The following is a 24,090-nucleotide window of genomic DNA, read 5'->3' on the forward strand; positions in this document are numbered from 1 at the left end:
GATACCCAGATCCTTTAAATCCCTTGTCGCCACGCCTGACTGAGTCCCAAGAAGCATAACTTGAACTTGCAGTTGAATCAAATCCTCCGTCGTTTCAATAGTCGTTTTGAGATCACTCATCGAAACCCCGACAAAAACAGTGTCATTCCAAACATTTACAGGCAAACTCGTCCCATCAACCAAAACATTTGAAGTCAAAACCAAAAACTCATTGTTTTGAGTTATTCAGAATCATTAAAATCGGCTCGAACTTATACGACTGGTGACTCGAGTCGTTGGGTTTTAGCTTGATACCAAAACTGTAAACGTAAAACCATAATTTATCGTTGTAAGAATTGACAGCGATAAATAGGCCCCAATACTATTGGTTTACGAAAAGACGAAATTCATAAAGGAGAGAAGTAGAGAAAGCTAGAAGATGAAGTAGGGATTGTGGTTCGTGTTGGGACTCAGTTAAACGCGGCGACAATGGTGATAGGGATGATCGATTTTTTTATGTTTGAGGATTAGGGTTTATTTTTTTTAAATAATGATTTTAAATTTTTTAAAAATAAAATTTTCAAATAAAATTTTAAATATAATATATATCATGTTTTGAATAATTGATAAATTTTTTACGATATTTTTAACGAAATAACCATCTAACTCAGTTGGTAAAGCACAAGATTTTTAATTTTGAGGTCGTAGGATCGAGTCTTACGGAGGGTATTTTATAATTCGGAGGTCTCTTACAGAAACTTACTATTTTATCTCCTCTTTACCTCATATATATGAAAAAAAGAGATAATCATTTTTACGATATTTTTAACGATTGTGATGAATCATCTAGATTACTTTGAAAATATTAAACACATATCTTGAAGGAAAAATATTTTAAAAATATAAAGTGAGCAAATGATTTAGTTTAAAGTTACAGTTTTTTTTTCTATTAAACCTGTAAAAATTGAGGATAAATTGAACAAATTCAATTGTTTAGTCATCAAGCGGTTCAAATTGGTTTAACCTTATTTATCTGTAAGTAAGGGTTTAAATCATGGACGCTTAGAGATTCTTTTCCCATGTCCCTTAACCTAATTTAAACCTTATATACGATTGGAAAAATCTCAGTGAGCCTCCTTGCTTTTCCTTTAGATAGAGAAATGGGGTCGACCTTGGAAGCAAAGAGTTTGAGAAAGGCGGTGGTGCCATCAGCACTCCTAGATAACCCGTCTCCTGGAAGCCTCCAGTCGACTCGCCTTGCTCTCCATGTACGCCTTTGGATTTCTTGCTATTACATGAAATCATTGATACCTTTTTATTCTATTTTATGCCCAATGCTTGGCAGGTGAACGAGGATGCCTTCTCTTGTTGGGTTTACATTGCATCCGGCTGCAACATCTACAAACTTCAAGTATACTTGGGATTTTTTTTCTTTTGGATTTTTTTCTATATTTGTCAGGGTCGTCTTCATAAATTCTTACCCCACTTTTTTAAAAAAAAATGTTTTTTAATAGATTCCATTGGAAGATTCTTGGCTCAGCACAGGGAAAGAAGGCCTCCTTATTCCCGAGCGAACAAAGGTACTCACTCTATGTCTTTTAGCCGCTTGCCTTTCATAATTTTTCTCCTAAAGAAGATTGAGCACTCCAAATTAACCTCTCCTCGTGTCATTCATTCAGTAATGTACTTGTGGACTTTGATTTTGAAGGTTATGAATTCTTTGTTACTCAAACGGTGCCCTCATCGTTCAGAAATCCAGAGTATTGTACTTGCCGAAACTGAAAGTAAGTGCCTCTTGAGTTGATATTCAGTATATCTATGCATTGATCATCTCCTAGCAGAATGCATTTCTATGGCTAATGGGTGGTTGTAATTTGAAGAAGAGGGATGGGATCTTTCTTACTTGTCATTTTAACTAAAATTATCTTATTATTGTGCTGTACGTGACATAGTATTACAAGGGTTAGAGGTAGATAAAGAAAGAGACACGGATGTTTGTATGTGGTGGATTAGAAGTATTAGTTCTTTAATAGATTTTTGTTGTCAGCATATGTGTCGTATTTTGTATCTCATTAGTAAAATGAGGCTTATTTAGACATTCAGACGAACTGTTGAAATCATGGTCAAGCGAGTGTCTCTTTTGGTACTACAAGTTTAGCTGCCTCTTGGAAAACTAGCACAAATAAGAAGAAAGCATTCCCCCCCCCCAAATTAAAACTCTGTGAATCAAGGTCTAACATCAGCTTTTAACTTGCATACATTCATTTGAAGTCATAATTAAATCTGCATAACTTTTACTTCCTTCCAGCAGGACTTTTTCGCTGTTTGTAGCATTGGATTGGTTTAATTTGTTAATGTTACAGACTTTAAAATGCAAAGTAGCATTGGCTCCTATATTGCTTGCTTCTTTTTGTATGTTCTCTTGTAGCTCTTAACTACTTCACATGGTAAATCATCTTTCTGTTGTAAGGAACAAAATACTTTTAAGATTTTTGGGTTGGATTGACATTATGATGGAAAGGAAAATCTGAAAAGCTAAGAAAATTGGAAGAATATGATAAACCTAATTAAATTAGGGATACAGAAAAAGATAATGGGATTTTCTAGCAACTAGCTTTATCAAAACTCTCTTAATGATAATAAAAACTGCCCCTAGTAGCCCTCTAGTGTGGTATTTATGATAAACCCTTCACTAATAATCATATTTTATAGTTAAACTAGAACTCTTACTAAGAATTCTATACTAATCACATAACAACAACAACAGAGAAGATAACAAAAACCAACGTAAAAAAATTGATCCTAATAATCAAACTTTAAATAATTAAACTAAGCTTGATGCTCCTGCATCACATTATGTTCTAATATTACTTCAGTAAAATTGCCTAAAGGAACCTTGACTGAGTAGCATTGATATTTTACACTTGTTCTAATCAGTATGCAATGTCTGCAGGCGCTGCTTACTTAGTATTGGCTAGTGTAGATGCTTATGGTCATCTTATTGTCTCTAAACTGGATGCCAGTGGTAAAGGTACATCCTCCTTTTCGTATCATCCTAGTTTGAGTGTAGTTCTGATGGTACAATGTTGCTGGCCTATTCTTCTTCATATTTGAAACATTAATCATTTGCGGTGCTTCTCTCTCTAAGAAGCAATTTACGAGCTATTATTTACCAACAATTTGGCACTATTGCATGTTGAATTTTCTGTTTGGTAGCCATGCCTAGATCAAAAGTCGCAAAAAGAGGGCCATACTTTCTCTTAAGGCTTTCTTAAATAGTTTCATGACTTCCATACCATGACAGTCATTGATTAGAGAAGAATGAAATTAAGAAGAAGGAATTCTTCTCAATTGTGATTCAATTCTGAAAAATACACGGTGTATATACAAGAGAATAGTTGTCTAAATAAGGAAACTAAATATTGTTGGATTAATTACAATAAATAAAAAATCTCTAAAAGTTAGCTTCATAATCAACAATCCAAATCTAAATTATAATGGAAAAAGCTTGCTTAGTCAACAACAATTGTTTAGTCTTACCCATTCTTTTCGGTGCTTGGATTAGGGTGAGGATTCAAACCAGTCGAGTGAAAAATTTCGAGTTAGTCAAGTTGGCAATTCGTATTTTATCATTTAAACTTTATTTGATTGTTTTAGTGGAGTTAAGTTTATGAAATTTGAGTCTAGTTGTTTGAGTTTCTATTCAAATTTAATTGTAATTGTTTATAATATTATGGTACGGATTGGTTCCAATTTAAACAACTTTCTCTAACTATATAAGATAAACATATATATTTTATAATCTTTTTCGCATTGTAATGTTATTTAATAAATTAAATACCATCTAAAATTATAAAATATATTTATAATCTTATTTTTTAAATAAGATATTTTGAGGAAAAAGTATTGATGGGAGTATAAAGGAGTCAAGTGATTGATAGGAAGAAGAAATTTACAAAAAATTAAGACCAAATTGAATAAGATGCAAAGTTGAGAGACTAAATTGCAAAATAAAAAGAAGTTTGTTGTTAAAAATAGAAATTGAAGTTATGTAGGTATTCTGTAGCGGTAGAGGAGCATGTGATTCTAATTTGGTTAAGAATGGACTTAAAACTAAGTAGGAATTGAAGAAATTAGGAAATTATGTAAAGTTTACGGACTAAATTGAAGAAAGAAGAAATTTGTTGTCAAAAAGAGGAATTGATGATACATAGGAATTCAACAGTAGTTTAGGAGTATGTGTTTCAAATTTGGTCAAAAAATGACTCAAAACGAAGGAGGAATTAAAGAAACAAGGAAATCATGGATTAAATTGTAAAACAGTCAAATTACTTAGTTAAATACCAAAACGACATCGTTTTAATTTTCAGCTTTTCATTTATCTGAACTTTGAAAATTCAAACTCGACTCGAACTTAAAATTCAAGTTGACTCAGATAACTTGTCTCGAATAACTTGAAATTAGAAGAAAAATTATTTTTTTAGTCGAATCAAGTTTTGCTCACCCTTCATTTGGATGCAAGTGATAATTTCTAAAGGAAATACTATAGTTGCCTAACTAATGCTAGTTCTGATTCTATGATATAAAATAACCAAATTTGCGTCACCCTGTTTAGAATAATGGGGAATGTGGTAAAAGAAAAGTGTTGGTTGCCTCTATCTTCACAACAGTAACTAAATGTTACATAATTTCTTCTTGGTAGACTTCGCATTGGTTTGTTTGCTAAATTTTCATTTTCAAGTAATTAAGGTCTCTTTTCAAAGTCTAATGCTGAAACTTTTCAGATGTTGACAAGGTTACATATTCAGTGTTACCTCGGGATTTTGGTGTCGGAGAAGGTAGTTGGTCTGGGGTTTGCTTCAGTCCAATTCAATGGTCCATGGTATGTCCTCTTTCATAGTATAACTGAAACTAATAAAATTCTATAGGATGCTAAAATTTCTGGTGTTTTGATAACTATCATTTTTACTTATTTCTTAAGGGCATGGCATCTAAAAAGGATACTTGATTCTACTATTGTTTGTCTGGACCTAGTCAAGGCCATTATGGTTTTGAATTCTGCATTCACATCAATGAGTTTGGGAGTAGCGGCAAGATACACAGGAAATTCTGTTTTAAATGTTGTGTTCAAACTTGTAGGACATGTTACGTCCAATTCGAGATGTCTTTTGGATCAATACTGCATGCTCTAAACTATTTCTACCTTAATTTCTTTTTGGAAAAATTGAATTTTATTATTTTTACCATAAATTAGGGATTCATTTTGCACTAAATTCTTAATCCAGGCAGCTGTGGCACAAAGCTTCTGCAAAAGTGTTGATGTTTATGACCAGGATATCCATCTTCGGACCTTGCGTACGTGAGTTTTATATTTACTCAATCTATACTCTTATATTAGCATGTCAACCAAAACATAACTATGTCCATCCTTGATGGTAGACTCACGAATTTTGCATTGAAGTTCTCACTAGGGTACTATCCAAATAATATTTCTCTACTCGAGGGTACATGGTTACAAAAGTGGGGTACGTCAATTGTCTCAATTATGGATCTGGCTGTATATAGTTTTAGTGCTGTCAGCAGTGAAATAAAGAAGATGGATTAAAGTCATTTGAATTTCCTACTCTTGCTCTGAAAGCTGCTTGTGAATCATTATTGCGGAAAACTCATATCTACTTTCTTGATCTATATGGTGGATTGCCAACTTATAAAGTCTGCTTCTGCACTCTCCCTGATGGTCCCATTGCAGTTTGTAGAATGTAGAAGATTCAAGTTCCTAAGAACACAATAAAACATATTTTATGTTGTTGATATTTAGAACTTTCTATATGGACATTTTATATTAACTTATTTGCTTACCTTTTAGGCTTTGGCATCCATCTTCATTGAACTTCATGCGGAATTTAGGTAATGGGGATGAAAATTCTATACTAGCTGTAACTGAAGGTTGCCAGGTATATAATAATACATTATATTTTATGTTTCTTTATGTGTTAAGTTATCTTATGGTTTTGCCTCCTGGTATTAATGTAGCTGTCTGTATGGGACTTGAGAATGAAAGAAAATGGTGGTTGCCTAAATCGTATTTGTGGTTCTGTTGGAAATACCTTATATGCTGTCTGCAGTTCTTCTATCGGCTACATTGCAGTGGCTGGTGCTGATCGTACCGTGACAATCTATGATCCCCGCAGGTTGGTCATCATTATATATGTTGATTTTAAAAAATTAGATATGAAATAAATAACTCAGTCTAATTAGTTTTCCCTACTTGATTCATGGATGATGGGTGGATTATGATCTTCTAGACGATTATACCACTAGGTTACCTCCTGGATTATACAAGAATAATCGATGAATTTTATAAAATTAAATGTTATTTATGAAGATTGAATTTGGAAGAAGATCTATGTTGCTAGATTAGACCACTGAGAAGGGAGTTGACTATGTCCAACCAATGTGACTTGAGTTATGATGACAAAGCCAACTTGTGGAAAAGGTGATACGTTTTGTGAGTTTGGGATTGATAGTAACATTAATGGAGTTGTTAAATAAAGGTCCAAATCTCCTTTTAGAGTTTTGATAAAAAATTGGCTTGCCTTGGTTTTATTAATTATCCCTTTAAATAGAGATTACAATAATTAAAGATGGTAAATAAAGTCCTACCAATCACAACTTATTAAGAGTCCTAAAACAATTTTATTCTAGGAGTTCTGCATAACAATTTCTAACTTCTAATAGCCTTGCCTAACATCTAATAAGCTTCCACAACAATCATGTTATGGTTTTCTTTTGCTTGGAGGTTTTCCTTGTTATATACCCGAGTTATAATGGTGTTTTCCAACAATCATGTTATCCATTTATGCAAGCATTTGATTGAATGCTTAGGTTTTGTTCTTAGCAATATTTTCATCCACATGCTCAAACTTCTTGCATATTTCCAATTGTCACCCTTATGACCACTATTCTTTCATTGCCAAGAATCATTGGCTTTGATACCAAATTGTTACTTCCATGAGTTTGGGATTGCTATTTGCTAGTGAAACTATCAAAAGGAGTTTGAAACCTTTAGGACTCATTAGAGAGGGAGACTTAGATCTCTTTCTAGGGTTTTGATTAAAATTTGACTTGCCTTTGTTTTATCATTCTTCTCTTTTAGAGATTACAATAAAGTAAATAAAGTCCTACCAAAACAATTTCTGTTTTAAGAGTCCTAAAAAAATTGTTTTCTAAGAGCCTACCTACAACTTCTACCAAGATTTCTACCTATCAACCCATAAATTTCTAATCGGAGTCATACATTAACCTATTTACTTGTGATTTATATTTTATAATTTATCTTCTCTTAAAGGTGGAGAGACGAAACGATCTTCATGTTTTTTCCCTATATGATTTTTATAAAGTCCTAAAACAACTTTATTCTAAGAGTTCTACCTATCGTAACAGTCCTTTGGGTGAGCCCGGAATCGGGTTCTGACTAAATTTGATGTGATGGAGCCGCCACGAATTATTTAAAGTTAGGTTGATCGGATACCTTAATTTACCATTTTATCTGATCTGCATTTTAACCAGAATTGAATCGGATTCGGGAGTCGATTACAGTCAGGGAAGGATTAGCACCCTTGTGCTATCCTTTCAGTTCTAATTTAATTTCTCAGTTGTCTTAATTACGAAAATTAAGGTTAAATTAAAATTTAAAAGTTCAACCTGAATTACTTACCTTTGTTGAAGTTAAAATTACCCTAAAAAAGTCAAATTAATGTTAAATAAAACAAAATAAAACAAAATAAAGAAAGGTATTAAATTAACAGAAAACAATCATTAAAGAATGATTAAATTGGGAAGAATTTAAAATTGGGGTTCAAATTGATATTATTTGAAAGTTGCAAAGGAAAAAAATGAAAGTTGGGAGGTCAATTTGCAAAATATAAGAAATATAAATGGGGATTAAATTGAATTAATTCAAAATTCAAGGGTAAATTTACAATGGGTGACTAAAATAAATTACACATCAAACATTCATTGACTGTGGAAATAATTTAACTATTTTATAATTGCATAATGACCCTCCTTATAAATAACCCTTAAAACTCAAAATATCATTCAGTTTCAAACACTTCTCAAAATCAAAACCCTCTCCCTTCTCTCTAAACTCTCTCCCAACTTGCCTTCAACCGGCCACGAGTCGACCACCTGCCGATGGAGCCCCACCGCTCGGTCCGTCGCTCATTGGTGGCCGGAAAACCCTAAGCCTACCTAAAAAGCTTCCTCTCCACTCCCCGAACCCAAAATTGAAGCACAACTACCCGAAATACACCCCAAACGGAGTAGATCTATCAAAAAAGGTTTTGACTTTACCTTTTCCGACGAGCTTTCCAACGATTGTTTCCTTATCTGAGCCTAAATCAAAGTTCGCACGCCCCCTTTGGATTTATTTTGCTATTTCCGAATGCTATTTGCTTTCTTTTTTGTGTTTTGGCTATATGGTTGTTTTTGTTTCTCTTGGCCGAATATTATTTGGGTTTTTGGTTGTTTTTGTGGCTTTGATTTACTTGGTTTGGTTCTTCGATGTTTTTCCGGTTGTGTTTCTTGTGTCTTGTTACTGTGCGCTGCCAGGGCTTTTATAGCCTTATGGCTGGCTGTTGTGGTCCTAAATATCTTGGGGTGTTGTCCGATCTTTCGACACATTGTTGTTGTTCTGATTTCACGTTCAGGGGCCTAGAAATACGGTCGGTTTTCGAATTGCTCAGGCGCATGGCCTCCATGCGCGCTCCCCGTTCAGCGCCCTTGCTTGATATCGAACCCTAATTATTTTTGGGCTGAGACAGGCCCCATAACTGGGTTGGCTTGCTGGGTCAATCTTGCTGGCTCGGTTAGGCTGTACTTTGGACTGAATTGGACCTATTAAAAAAATAAATTAAATAAATAAATAAATAATAATAATAATATAACATAATATAATAAATATAAAATAATAAATAATATAATTAATAATAAAAACTATATAACATATATATTATATTTCCAAAAACTATATAATATGTTTTCAAAAATTATATATATTACATATGTTTTCAAAAATCGTTTTAAAAAAATCATATATATATATGGTTTCAAAACTATATTATATAAGTTTTTAAAATTTGTTTTTTAAAACTATATATTATACGTTTTCAAAAATGTGGTTTCAAAAACCATATATCATACGTTTTCAAAAATGTTTTCAAAACTATATTATACATTTTCAAAAATATTTTTAAAATCATATTTTATACGTTTTCAAAAATGTTTTCAAAACCATATTATATATTTTCAAAAATGTTTTCAAAACCATATTATATATGTTTTCAAAAGTATGTTCAAAAACTATATTATATGATTATATATACTAAATACGCCCCGGACGAAAATGAGTGACTACACTACCTAACAACTACTAAGCGTCCACAACATACGGCCAGATACACTGACACTTCTACATGATTCTAACTTCGTCCTGTAATGGGTACCATTACCTATATCTTGTTTGTATTTTTTTATGTGAATATTTCAGCAGGATTTATCTTCTGGTAAAGGAGAGATGAAATGATATTTGATATGTAATGGAGTATTAAGGATGGTAAAAAATAGAATCCATTCATCTCTTCCTGTTTTTCTCTTATACCTTCTCTCAATTTAGTCTACTAAATGGTCTATTATCACAGACTGATTGTCTTGTCAATGCTGATTCTATGAAAATTTAGTGGAACGTTGCTTCATCTTAGACACTGTGAGAATATGCTGCACTAATTTACCTCTTCTGTGTAGATGGTCTGCACTTTCAAGATGGGTGCACTGTTCAAAATATGAGGTTAGTTTAGTTGTTCACCTACATTTCCTCCAACCTATAATTTTGGGTTCTTTTATTATAATTTATTAATGAAAAACATATATGTTACTACAATACCATTTAGTCAAGAATAAAATGTTTTTGTAGTTGTTGATCCCTTTTATCATTTGTTAAGTACATACCCTAAGGTAATTTTAAGAGGTCAATAAAACTACGTTGCAATTGTAATAGAGGTTATACGAATAAAGATCTGTACAGAGCTTCTTAGTGTGCTAACACAAGACGGGAGAATGAGTTAGCAATTGTAATAGAACAAAAGAAAGTATACATCAACGAAAACCCTAAACCTAGAGTTCAAGAAAAGCTTTAAACAATGAAAAAACTTAGAAAATTGAATTGTACCTTGTATGGAAAAAAGTTAAAGTTTTGTTTGTTCTCGGTTTAAAGTGATTGGAAATTTTTATTTTTTTAAAAAAAAGATTGCTTGAAAAAAATACTTGGATTTTTTAAATGAAAGAAGGTTCAATTACACGTTTAGTGCCTAAACTATCAGTTTTGATCCGTTTTAGTATCTTAACTTTCAATTTTTTCAAAACCATACCTAACATTTAGTTTTTGTTTCATTTTAGTACCCCATTGAAAACTTAACAACATTAAGTTTTGAAAAAAATTAAAAGTTTAGGTACTAAAATAGGATCAAAACTGATAGTTTAGGTACTAAACACGTTTAAGTTTTTAACGGCAGGGTACTAAAATGAAATGAAAGTTAAACGTTAGGTATGGTTTTGAAAAACTTGAAAGTTAAGGTATTAAAACATACCAAAATTTATAGTTTATGTACTAAACGCTTAGTTTACCCAGGAAAGAATTGATAATTTAGTTTACCCAGGAAAGAATTGATAAAGAAATCCTACTGTAAATGAATAATGCATGAAAAACTGATACTAAATAATGATACGAAAGCTTGGATAGATTAAACCCTTGTTAAATTTGAAATTAATAAATAAATGATTTAAGATCAAGAATAAACAAAGATTAAAAAAAAAGAACAAAATGTATGTAACATCTAACATTCTAAGGATATTTTACCTTAATAACCTAGACGGGGACTTTGAGCCAAAAAAGGTGAACTTCTAATCCTTCTAGGAAGTTCTACTTTGACAAACTAGACAGGATGAAGTACACTTCAACATGTCACAACACAATTAGATCTTTGCACTCTAAGCAAGAACAAAATGAAAATCTTAAATACAAAAAAATCCCTATGACAGATTTTTTTTTTTGTAGAAGAAACTTGTTTTATGAGAGAATAGTGTCTATTTATAGGCTTAAGGTCACTTTACTTGGTCACTAAGCATTATTTAAACACAAAGCAAACCTAATTTGGATTAAGAAAATAAATATTATCCTAAATTACCTAAAATAAATAATAGAAAAGTCTAAGGTTGAATTTAATTACAAATAATTAATAAAATAAATGAAAATTTGAAATAAAATAAAAAATCTCGTATTGGACTCATATCCAATTTTTAGCACGCTTTGTTTTCACTAAAACAGACATATCTTGAGTTCCTGACGTCCGGTTTAGACGTTTCATGTTGCGTTTGAAAAATAATTGAAAGACGGTCGATACGTAAGAAGATATCTCAACCCAAAAATGGCCGGATCACATCTGAAAATTTGTCACAAGTCAACTGATGTTTTAGCTTTCAAAAACAATTTTAATTTCTTCTCTAAAATAAATTGTTTCACCCCTTTTATGCTTGTATCATTATCTTTTAGTTTAATATTTGTATAGACTTATCACTTTGTACCTATAAATAACTAATGAATGTAAGAGGATTTTCTCTTTGATAAGAATTTCAAGCCTCGTTAAAAACCCTCTTCTTGATTAAAGGAGCTTGTAGAGAAGCTCCTTAATTAGCGAAAGGAGGAAAAGAGTGCCTTAGGATATTATTGAACAAAAGAAATTACATAAGATACAACCTACAAAACACCCCTTTGAAAAACATAAAAACAGAAAACACCCATAAACCACCCATAGTAAACAACACTAAAACAGCCAATTCCTTCTTTAGCTAAGGCATCAGCCTCTAAATTGGTTGTCCTATTTACCCATCTAACAACACCATGTAATATATCAAGCCTATGAACAATATCTTTAACCATAAAAGCATAAACATCAGGACATAATTCCACCTCCTTAACCAAATCCACTGCCACCTTACTGTCACTTTCAATAATCAAACGGTCCTTGAAGCTCTCTCGAAAATCAGCATAGAACAACAACCCCTTCTGAATAGCTTTTAATTCCATAAAGGTCGGAGGCCCCGGACCAGCAGTTTCCTTGAAAAAGCCTAAGGTCAACCCTGAGGAATCCTTTAAAACTCCTCCTATCCCACTCTTCTTCCAATCTCTAGTAGTAGTTGCGTCAACATTAAGTTTTACAAAACCTTTAGGAGGAGGGGACCAAGGAAAAACAGAAACAATCTGTTTGGAATTAAGAGAACACGAGTCCCCTAAGGAAGGATCTGAAATAAGAGAATCTTTAGAGATAGAAACCTCTTTGTGCTTTGCTAGGAACCAAGAAGCAAGCCTAAACCTTGCTAAGAAGAAAAATTCAGCCATATCTAACTTCCCCCCCAAACACAATTAGATTCCTTATTTTCCAAGTTGTCCAAATGACGACCCTGGAATTAAAGACCAAATTGGAGAGTTAGTCTTCAAAGCAGCCCAAGCAAGAAGAAAGCTTTTAGCATTAGCATGGAAAACAATCTTTATCCTCCAGAAATTCAGAAATTTGTTCCAAATAACCCAAACCATCGAACAAGAGAAAAACAAATGTGAGGAAGACTCATCCTCCAACTTGCAAAGAGGACATACCACGTCTTCAATACCTTGAATACTTCTTTTAACAAGTTTTGTCTTAACAACTAGCTTCCCTAAAACAACATGCCACAAAAGACTCCACTCTTGGCAGCAAGTCACCCCTCCAAATAATCTTCTTCCAAAAATGGTCGTCCTCCGAACCCAAAGAATCGGATGAACATAACTTAATACCAGATTTTACTGTGTATACCCCATCCCCAATACCTTTCCAAATCATCCCATCAGAAATCTCCATTGATAGTGAAATAGAGGAAATGACAGCCATCAAATTAGCCTACTGCTCTAATTCCCAGTCATTTAAATTCCTTCGAAATTGCACATCCCAAATCCATCTTGAAGAGCTATATTCCCCAAATTCGAAAAATTTGCCCATTTTATTAGTGGAAATAGAAAACAATCTAGGGAAAATGAGCAAAAGAGGAGAATCCAAAACCCAATTATCCTGCCAAAACCGAATTAATCTTCCATCTCCCACAAACTTCTAAACTTGTAACCAAAAGTGTCCTCCACAAAATGATTATTAATCAGAGATCTCCAAATCCAAGAGACTTTTTGAGGGATTTTACTGTCAAACAATAACATGAATAATCCAGATTATATTTCGAGCAAATAAATGCCCTCCAAACAGACTCCCTTTCATTGGCAAACCTCCAAGACCATTTTTGAAGAAGTGCTCTATTCATGAACTTTAGATTAAGAACACCTAAACCCCCCTCAATCTTTGGTTTGCTCACATTCGGCCAAGAAACCCAATGAATTTTATTTTTACCATTTCCTCCTCCCCATTAGAAATTGGACATAATTGAGTTGAGAGTTTTAAGAACCGAAGCTGGTAACTTAAATAAAGATAAATAATAAGGAAGTAGCGAACATAGAATCAACTTGACCAATACCAATCTTCCTACTAAAGAAAGGGAAGAAGCCTTCCACCCAGATAGTTTTCTGGAAAAATTATTAACCACTGGATTCCATAGAGCTGCAGAATTCCTAGTAGCTCCCAAAGGAAGCCCTAGATAGTCAGAGGGAAAACTATCAACTGAACAACCGATAGTGTTAGCCCAATCCTGAACTTCCTCCTCATTCAAATTAACACCAAACATTTTACTTTTCTTCATGTTGAGTTGTAAACCTGAAATTACTTGAAACACATGAAGCACTCTCTTCACATTTAAAATCTGCATTTTAGATGCACCACAAAATATAATGAGATCATCCGCGAACTGTAGATGAGATAAATTGAATGATCCTTCATTTCTGCCCAGAAAACAGACCCTGATCAACAACCTTTAAAATCAGCAAATTGAGAAGTTCAATAAAATTAAATAACAAAGGGGATAAAGAACATCCCTATCTAAGTCCCTTTGCCATTGGGATTTCCTCAGTTGGAACTCCATTAACTAAAACCGAAACAGAAGCTGTGGAAACACATTTTCTGATCCAACCTCTCCACCTTGGACCAAATCCCATTTTCTCCATCACTAGAAACAAAATATACCAATCAACCGAATCATATGCTTTCTTGAAATCAGCCTTGAAAACACAACCTTTAAGTCCATTTTTCCTCCAAAAATCTACTCCTTCATTAGCAATTAATGAACAATCCAATGTTTGTCTACCTTGGGTGAAAGCAAACTGAGTAGGACTAATTAAGTCTGAAATACAGCTCCTCAACCTCCTCGAAAGACACTTAGAGAGGATCTTATATAATACACCAACTAAGCTAATAGGTCTATAATCATCAAGGTCACCACCGTTAGAAGTCTTAGGAATGAGTAATAAATGTATGATTAATGCCATGATCTCAATCTTTCCCCAAGTAAAAATTATGAAAGAACTTCAAAATCTCTCCCTTAAGAACATGCCAATATCTTTTGAAAAGGCCCATATTAAAACCATCCGGCCCCCGAGCTTTATTGCTATTGCAAGACTTTAAGGTATCCCATATCTCCTCCTCTGTGAATACTTTCTCCAAACTCTGATTTTGCTCATATGAAATATTGGAAAAATGCAGTCCAATATCTTCAACTTCTAAGGTAGACTTATCATTAAAAGCCTTAAAAAAGTGATCTCTGACAGTGGCCTTTATAACATTCGGGTTTTGAATAACATTTCCCCTGCTAGTTAGAACATTCAAAGTGTTTCTCTTCCTCCTAACTGAAGCACATGTATGAAAGAATCTGGTATTTCTGTCCCCGTCTTCAACCCACTTCGATCTTGAATTTTGGAACCAAATCTGCTCCTCTATCTTATACAAATTCCACAATTCTGATCTTAATTCCTTCAGTTCAACTGCTTTTTCACCATTGGAACCGTCTTGCATCTGTAGAACATCCACTTCTAGCTTATGAATCTTCAATTCTAACCCTGAAATTAAAACTCCTGGAAACTTGTCCCTCATTCCTGCCCAATTCTTGATGGCTGATTTGGTTTGCATCAAATTATTGAAAATTCAAGCATTCCTCCGAAAGCCCTTACATTCTTGAAATGTAGATTTAACCAGATCCTCGAATCCATCTTCATCCATCAAATAATTAAACAGTTTAAACGGTTTTTCCCCCTAATCCATTCCTCCTTTTTCAATTTTAACTGCATTATGGTCTGAGACAGACCTTGGCAGTAACGATTGAAACAAGATCTGGAAAAGCAGCCATGAATTGGCTATCAACCAAAAATCTGTCCAGCCTTACATATGTCGGGGAATCTTGGTTGTTACACCAAGTAAATCTACTCCCACTCAATGGCAAATCAATTAATCCTGTAATAAGAAGAAATTGGCTGAAAATCCCTATTGAACTCCTGTTCTGAGCTCTACCAATCTTTTTATCTTCATGTAGATAAACATTAAGGTCCCCTCCAACACAAATAGGATCACTTTGACCTCCTATAAACATGCTTAACTCTTCAAAAAAGCTCCCTTTCTCCTCCTCAACAGAAGGACCATACATATTAATAAATCTGCACCTGAAATTATTAGCAATAAATCTGTTGGTTATGAACTGATGTTGCAACTAAAAAATATTGTCATCCCAGCAACTCAGTAACCCCCCTGCTGAACCAACCGATGGAGACTCAATAACCCCTTGCAAATTTTTTAACCCATTCCTTCCAAAAAAAGATCTGTGAATCTTCTCCAATTTAGTATCCTGCAGCCACAGAAAATGAGGAGAGTATTCTGAAACTAGCCTCTGAACATCCCTTTGCTTCTCTTTTCTACCCAAGTCTCTAACATTCCATGTTACAATTGATAACTTTAACATCATCATTAAAAATCATCCATCTAAACCCTCCCAAGAACCCCATGATTATCCATACTCAAGCCTTTCTCCAAAATAATAATCTTATCCAAAAATGCTTGTTGGCCTTGCTTAAAAGAAATCCCCAGTTGCCTACTTATCTCCCAAGTAGCTATAGCTTCTTCAAAAAATTCTGAAAAGGCTGGAGAGGAAGCTGGAGAGATGCTCACTCTTTCTAGTGATTCCCTTAGCAAATGTCTTCTAGCTCTTCTATCAAAAGAACTAGATTTGAAGCTTTGAATTTCTCCCATTGATTGCAATCCATCAACCTCCCTATCCACACTCATATCACCCAAACTTCTTCCATCAGTAGGATCCTGACAACCGTGCACCTCTAAATCAGCCAACAAATTAGCCCGTTGAATAACTGTGGAGTTTAATTTTTTGAAGTCCCTGATGATAAAGTCATCAACTTTTTCAGACGTAAAATTCAACACACTACCAAACCAGAATTTTCTGTCCCTGCACCTTTTGTAAACTCTTTTATAACTTCTAATTTTTCTTCTCTCTAACGGCTCACTTTTGGTACTCAAAGAACTATCAGACTTAGAGAAAGATCTACCCCTTGATTTGCTTTCAAAGCTATCAATACATGGCTGTAGCAACATAACTCAGATTCCTTGACACCTAAACCAGCCTGATCAAAAATCTCTGAAACAGTCTTCTTCCCCTGTTCTTCTTTGCTAACATTCCCTAACTTAACCACATTATGATCCTGAATCATTTTCCCAAATTCATCAATTTTAATTTTTGGCCCAGCAGGAATAATCTTTGATACAATAGGCCCAGAAAGCCTATCATCCTCTGAATGGGCTTGAGACCCATCAGCCGAAAATTTTGAATCTCTCAACCCCAAACCTACAAACTCACCCACTTTGATATTCCCACCTTTCTGCAAATCTGACATCCTTCTTTTAATGCTTGTCCCAATTTTGGAAATCCTTGGAAACTGCATTTCCCCACCAGCTCCACCAAACCCGATAACAGTGCCATGTTCCATCCAACTGTCCACCCTCTTACGACTTTCTTCTGCAGATCTTGCTGAACCTTCCTCATCTTCTGACCAGTTCATATCTGCTTCCTTTTCAGACCTCAACGCTCCAAACAGTCCCTCATCGGAAAATTCCACCGGAGAATTGCCGGAAAATAAAAATGAATGTTTATTCGCAGAACCAATCTCAATGCTGACTTTGAAGGATCTTCCATATGATCCAATCGTAATCTGCTCTGGAACATCAAAAGGGCTAGCCACCCTAATTAAAAACCTCGCCTTTGTAAGATCATCCCTTCGTTTAGTGGCATCAAGAATATCTACCACCCTTCCCCATCTCCTTGAAATACTTTCCAAAAAAGATTCATTCCAACATAAAAATGGCGACCCAAATAACTCAACCAGGCAAAAAGCCATTGGAACACCTTCTTCATTCAATAAAGGCTCCAAACGGTCAAACCAGAGTTGAAGTTCTTCTTTCTTCTTCATCCATGCCTCTGACATTTCTTCAGATGAATTAAAAATTAATACACAAGAGTTCCAGACATATCCCCATCTAACAATCTGGACGTTATAACCTTCATCTACTAGAGCCTTTTGAACTAAATCTAACTCCAATGAATGCTTGATAATCCCCGTCAATGATCTTTTAACCCAGCTCGAGCTCTCAGATGGAATGTGCATTTCCAATATGTTTTTCTTGTCTTTTCCCCTGTGATGACCTTCAGCTGATGATTCCTTAATCCCCATAACACTTCTCGCCATCCTGTTCGACATCAGGGCATCTTTAAACGATCTGTCATCCCTCAAACTTCTATTAATATCATCGGACTCTTTTGAGTTGGCTACATCAGAAGTAATCGGACATGCAGCCTTCTTGAAAGAGCTATTATGACACTCTATCCATGAACGGGAATCCTTGTATCTTGCAGCTCCCACCGAGATCCTTCTCCCATCTATGACAGTACCATTAAGATTATCTACTGCCCTTTTCAAACCAATCTCAGTCCCAAACTGCACAAAAGCAAAAGTAGAGAATCTGTATTTTGGATTTCTTGTTTCCTTTGGGATATAGACTCTTTGAATCGGACCATGAACTAGAAAAATTTCCCTTAACGCGCGTCTTGACACTCTCCGACTAAGATTATCCACAAACACCGTCCAAATCTCCTCAGAAAATTACTTACTTTTCCCCGTTTCTCTCTCCACTTCTCTAACTCAAAGTGTACTTGATTCATAAAATACTTTGTTATCAGTTTTTGTTTACTTGTCTGTTGATACTGCAGATTACTGGACTTGCTTTCTCATCTCTTGACTCGGATTACCTTTACGTACAAGGAGTTGACTATGAGGTGACTGCTTTTGAACTTGCAAGTTTATTTCCTTACGTAGTTATTTTCTAGCATAAAAGCATGAGTAGCATCTCTTTAAGTAGATTTAATATATTGCTGCTTAAGTTTATAATGACTGTTTGCAGGTCTTTTGTGGTCAGTGGCAAGAAAGCAGTAAGGTATTCTCATTTAGAGGAGACTCAAACTGGCTGGGGTTCAGTAAGGTAATTTGAGTTCTTTTATATATTCTGGATGAGTTCTGAATGTTGACACTTGCAGAGACAGACACCGGTCTCTGTAGGTCAGTATCAAGGTCAAATTCTGTCATGAAACCATCTTGATCTCTTTCTAAGGCCAATCTTGGGGTAGGGAGTGTGACCATAAAGACAGATTTATGCTGAAAACTGAGTTCTTTGAGGTTATGGGATTTTTAATACGATTTCCATTGCCTGGAACAATATCACTATAACATATTCTTTTTGTTTTGCATTATCCTAACATGTGGTAACTGTTGTTGGTAATTTGGTACTAATGGTAACTATAATTTGTTTAGTTCTTTTTAGTGATGTTCTGCTTTTCATCCTTTGTAAACCACCCAAGATATCTTTAGAAATGTTAAATGTGGATGTAATCTCAAAAAAATTTTGCATCTTTTTTCCTAGGTCTGCTTTCATTTAAACTATTGATGTTCATTCATTGGATAGAAGTCATTTAACTGATGATTATATCGTCGCTGCAGTGCTCTAACAGGGATATACTTGGCGGATGGTGTGATTCGGGTAGCATCTTTGTTGCCGACGTTGTAGCTAAAAGAGAGTGAAAGAGGCACCTTGAGAAGTGTTGTTATCACAATTTTCCTAGTGGCGATTCATTGGCCTGGTTTTGCCAATGTCAAGCCGTGCTTTTAATGTCAATCCTGATTATCTTGGTGGCCATCCCCCCTAAAGTAGCATCAGTTGAGGTTTGAAGCTAGACTATGCATGAGTTTTGTGCAATTCAGCCAATAGTTCATTGTAAGGTATGTTACATACAACCTACACATAAATTATTGATTTTACAGTAATACATTCAGTAAAAGGTGAAGTTGGTTTTTTCCCCCCTGGTTTTATTTTACCTTATCCAATAAATATTCGGGTTTTTTTTTTGTATCATACTGGATCAAGAGGCCTTAAGCTCTTCCTTGAACTGATCCATCCAACTGATAGGTTTGGTTATATGATTCGTGCACGATTTTTTGATACTATAGTTATAAATTCCCTTGAAGCCCTGAGCTGATAATTTAATTTACTAGAAATACTCTGCACGATGTGGGTCAATAATTATAAATAATTATAAATTTAAAAATAATAAAAGAAATTAGATAATTGTTTTTTAAAGTTAAAATAGTAAAGAAACTGTTGAATATTTTTATATTTTTTACAGTCATATGTTTGTATTGTTTAAAACTAATGTTTATACTGTTGATAATTCAACTGTTTTAGTTAAGTTGAATTATATATATATATATATATACGAGGAAAGTGAGTTAAAAAATGTGTTTAAGAGAAAAGTTTCTGGTATTTTTGTATAAATTTACCTATAAAATTTTAAGAACATTAGACACTTAACCGATGAGTGGCCAAAAAGTGAAATTCAAAATTTGGTTGGTAAAACTAAAATTTTAAAAGTTTGGTGACTAAAATAAAATTATAATGAAAATTGAGAAACTAAATGCATAATTTGAACTATGTTTATTTATTATTATTGCTTATTTATTATTATTTTTAAATAGTATGCGATAATTATTAGATAACATATGTTTATAATTTTTTTAGTCATTAATAATATATAATGGTAAAATCACATGGGGCTTGGAAGGGGGATATGGCTTATAGTCATACACAAAGTCGGATAAAAAATTAATTTTGATCAGATAAAAATCGGTCTGGTTTTTTCATTTAGCCAAAAATTTGGATTTTAAAAAAATCAGTTCGGATCTTAACCGGTTTGGAGGGCGGGATGCTGTAACCGGTTTTTGTTTGAAAAAATCGGTTTTTAAAAAAAACTGGATATAAAAAAATCGGTGTTGTGTAATAAGATTTGAGAAAGTTGTAATCAACTAAATATACCCCCAATCTATTTATACATGTTTAGGGTGATAAAATGATGATTTTTTTTAGAAAAAGGTCACAAAAAACCATAACGGCTAGTTTTTAAAACCCCAGACCGTATTTTTTTGAGATAAAAACCTGTTTTTTATCCGGTTTTTTTCAAACCAATTTTAATCCAGTAAAAAAACCGATCGTCCAATTTTTTCCTAAACTGGTTATACTATCCGGTTTAAAAAAATCAGTTTTCCCAAATCTAATTTCGGATATTTTTTGCGCAAAATCGGATATTTAGACTTTTTGTGCACCTCTAATGGCTTACGCAAATTTATGGTTTAATTGTATTTTAAGTCCTTAAAATTTTTAAAACCATTAAAATTAAGTCCTGATCCTCCTAAAGTTTTCTGTTTTAATTATTTTTTAAGATAAAGTTAAATGAAATTAAGTTTTGCCTCTAACTTTTTCTGTTTAATTACTTTTTAACACATGACAAATTTGAAATTAGTGAAATTAAGCTCCAATCCTCTGTTTTTTGTGGTTTCATTACATTTTAGAACCTTTTTAATTTTAAAGATAAGCAACTTGGTCCATCTCATAATTCCTCTCATAATTCTACCCTAATGCCAACCTTGACAATACACATTATTATTTATATATACAAAATTATTTGAATCCAAAATCTTTTAACATTCTGTTATACCACTTGACTATTAAAAGTTAGATGAATTCATTAAAAATCTTTAACATTCACTAAGAAAATGTATATGTGACAATGATGGGCCATGCTTTTGGGTGGATATACCCGTTATTATTTCCAAATCTTGGACAATTCTTTATTATAAAATAAATAAATACAGGGTAAAACTTCATCAATTTATATCCAATTAAATCTTTCAAAAATTTACTTGCATTTAATAATAGTATCAAAAATTACTATCTTTGGTTTGTGTGCAACAAAATTTTTAAAAAAAAAACAAAGGACCATGTGATTTTGAATCTTTAATTTGACGCTTTCAATAAATCAACTTGATTAAAAACATCGATTTATTAGCATCTTTTAAAAAAATATTCTAATATTTTTTTAATTATGGTAAGATGATTACAAAATAATATATGTTATGGATACTTCGAATTATTTGACAATGAACACCTAATCACTATTGTAGACGTTGATGCTCAAATTCATCACCTCTAAGAATAATAACGATTCCTTTAATTACTTAGATAAATTGGTTTGTGCTTTTATTTAAAATTTAAAACCAACTTCTTGAATTCCCATAATCAAGTTTCTTATCCAAGAAAAATGCCATGTAAACCAATTATCTCTATACATACAAATTCAACTTACAGACAAGAATTTAGACCGTTGAATTTATCAAACACAACAAAATGAAACGAAATTTACATTCATTAACACCCAAGGATATTAGAAATTCAAAAGAATCAAAATAATTAACAGAAGATTATTAGATAACATGATCATCTTTTCCTCTGATGATCACGAACAGGAGATGAGTGCTTGCTTCGGACAGCCTCGGATTTTTGTACATGATCCTTCTTCTTTGTTGCTCTTCTTGCCTTACTGCAACTCTCTCCTTGTATTGTAGGAACTATGTACCATCCAATACAGGTAAACAAAACCGAAACTGATCTTCCAAAGAACACTAACAACACCAAAATCAATACAAAAAATGCTGGTAAATAGTAAGAAGGCCGCCTCCATGAAAACCACTTCTTCTTCTCATGGGTGTTTTCACTATCAAGTTGCAATCTTGATATCTCCTTTATTACATCTTTGGCTTCTTTCAAGATTTGCATTGGATGCTTATCCTCCGGTTGATGATTACCTTTGGTTTCAAGGGGTTTCGTTTTCGGTTCCCGTTTCTCGTCTTTGAGCTTTACAACGACAGGGACACAATCCGTGGAGTTTTTGTACATAAAACGAAGTAATGTAATGTCTTGAGACCCTGTTTGTAAGTAGATCTCTCGCCTCTTGTCCTCTAGATCTGATAAAAGTGCAGAAAACTTGTCGAGACCACGATTGGAATACGGATTCTTGATGTCTTTGTTATGACTCTTAGAGAGTCTGGATTTTTCTTGGTGTGGAATTTGGGGAGCTCCAAAGCTCATTATCATCATCTTCTTGATGGTGGTTGAAAGCTCCGCAGATTAAAGGCTGAAACATCTGAAACTGAGTTTGTGGAGAATGGATATTTTGGCCAGGATTTTGGATTTTGTTGAGAATATAAAGTCATTTCACATGACTAGGTCCAACACCTAGAAGTTCTTCCCAGTAAAGAGAAGTTTCCCACACGATAATGGATGATTGTTTACCTTTATAAATTATTTACGAAACTAAGCATTGCTTGGGGAAGACTGCTTGAAACGCTGCTGGGTTTGACTTTTCATCAAAAGAATGATGCAATTAGTATTATTCTATCCTATAATTTTGTACATTGACAAAGATTGGATACATGTAAACTTTTTTAATTAAATTTTAAAGTTAATCAAATTACCGAGTAATATTCAAATCCATCCAATATTTGTATTTAATAAGTATAAAGATATTTTTTAAGGTTTTAGGTTCGAACAATGCATATGCAAAAGTATGAGCGTTATTGTCAAATAGTTATATATCTTTAAACAAATGTTACATCGTATTCGCCCTAAATTTATCAAATAAAAAAGTATAAAGATAAAATTCTTAAGAGTACTAGTGGTGAAAAGAAATTTATTCTCTTTTAATCGCCCAAATTCGTGTAGTCTATAAAAAATTATTATTCTTTAACGATTTGAGTTCGAACAACACAGTCTACATGCATACATGAGTTTAATTGTTTAAATTTAGATTTTAAAAAAAGTAATAAGCACAATGAGAGAAAGTAAAAGCTTTGAAAAGAAAATGTAAAATGTAAAAAATATTTGTACTTACTGGAATACAAAACTGAGTGGATTTAGATAATTGATATCCCAGCATTGATATTCTCATCCCTTGCAGATAAAAATTAGAATATCTATATATTGCATATTCAAGTTCTAGAAACATAAATTGCATATCCAAAAACATGAATGTCATTTTCAAATTTTCAAGTTAGATTTGTACGAGTATGACCTCATCACTTTACCCAAAGTTGGGTTTTTTTCTTTTTCTTTTTGCAATTATCCAAACGAACATCTATTTTGACTTTTTTTTTCTTCTAGAAAAAAGATTGAATCAAGAATTCAATCAGAAAAATGAAGGCAAGAATATGAATAAACACTTAGATATCACGTGCTATATAGAAAATCTTCGAAGGTCATATGGTAAGACCACGACTATATCATTAATGGTAATCCAAATAACATTATCATCGTATGGATTACAAAAACCGTTGCTTTGAAACCTTTTTATTAGTCTGAGTGATTATAAAGTAGTATATGTTCAAAAGACTTTCAATCATTTGAAATACTCTGGCAAACAACGTACTCGAACCCAAAAATTCTAAGAAAAGTTAAACATTTAGAGAAAAGTTAATGTAATATGTAAATTATTAAAAACTCAAAACACCAACACCATGTCTCCACGTTTGTTGCATAAAAGAGAAAAGGTCTGTGAACAAAAGTTTATTGCATAAAGAAAATCATGCCTCCACGTTGCTTTAATTTATTAAAGGGTAAGTTTCATTTCTTTTTTTTTTTTTTTTATAAAACACCA

General features: G+C 33.3%; 1 protein-coding gene across 3 annotated transcripts; it reads left to right on the top strand.

Annotated features, from left to right (window-relative positions):
* The first annotated feature begins 1,063 nt into the window (after nucleotides 1-1,063).
* Nucleotides 1,064-23,419, top strand: LOC120204672. Of its 3 annotated transcripts, none has more exons than XM_039204723.1 (14): nucleotides 1,064-1,247; nucleotides 1,325-1,390; nucleotides 1,494-1,559; nucleotides 1,688-1,763; nucleotides 2,933-3,010; nucleotides 4,764-4,861; nucleotides 5,265-5,334; nucleotides 5,618-5,738; nucleotides 5,846-5,933; nucleotides 6,013-6,170; nucleotides 9,784-9,826; nucleotides 18,265-18,330; nucleotides 18,456-18,565; nucleotides 23,406-23,419. In XM_039204723.1, the coding sequence occupies exons 1-13, from the start codon at nucleotides 1,140-1,142 to the stop codon at nucleotides 18,540-18,542; spliced, it is 1,125 nt and encodes a 374-aa protein (XP_039060654.1). In that variant the 5' UTR covers nucleotides 1,064-1,139; the 3' UTR covers nucleotides 18,543-18,565; nucleotides 23,406-23,419. The 3 variants fall into 3 exon arrangements, with proteins under 3 accessions (XP_039060654.1, XP_039060653.1, XP_039060655.1); XM_039204722.1 differs by lacking the exon at nucleotides 23,406-23,419 and adding an exon at nucleotides 19,049-19,406 and having other exon boundaries at nucleotides 1,068-1,247; nucleotides 18,456-18,533; XM_039204724.1 differs by lacking the exons at nucleotides 5,618-5,738; nucleotides 23,406-23,419 and adding an exon at nucleotides 19,049-19,406 and having other exon boundaries at nucleotides 1,077-1,247; nucleotides 5,265-5,338; nucleotides 18,456-18,533.
* The last annotated feature ends 671 nt before the right edge of the window (nucleotides 23,420-24,090 follow it).

Source organism: Hibiscus syriacus, unplaced genomic scaffold (assembly GCF_006381635.1).
Source record: "Hibiscus syriacus cultivar Baekdansim isolate YM2019G1 unplaced genomic scaffold, ASM638163v2 tig00011100_pilon, whole genome shotgun sequence".
NCBI classification, from domain to species: Eukaryota; Viridiplantae; Streptophyta; class Magnoliopsida; order Malvales; family Malvaceae; genus Hibiscus; species Hibiscus syriacus.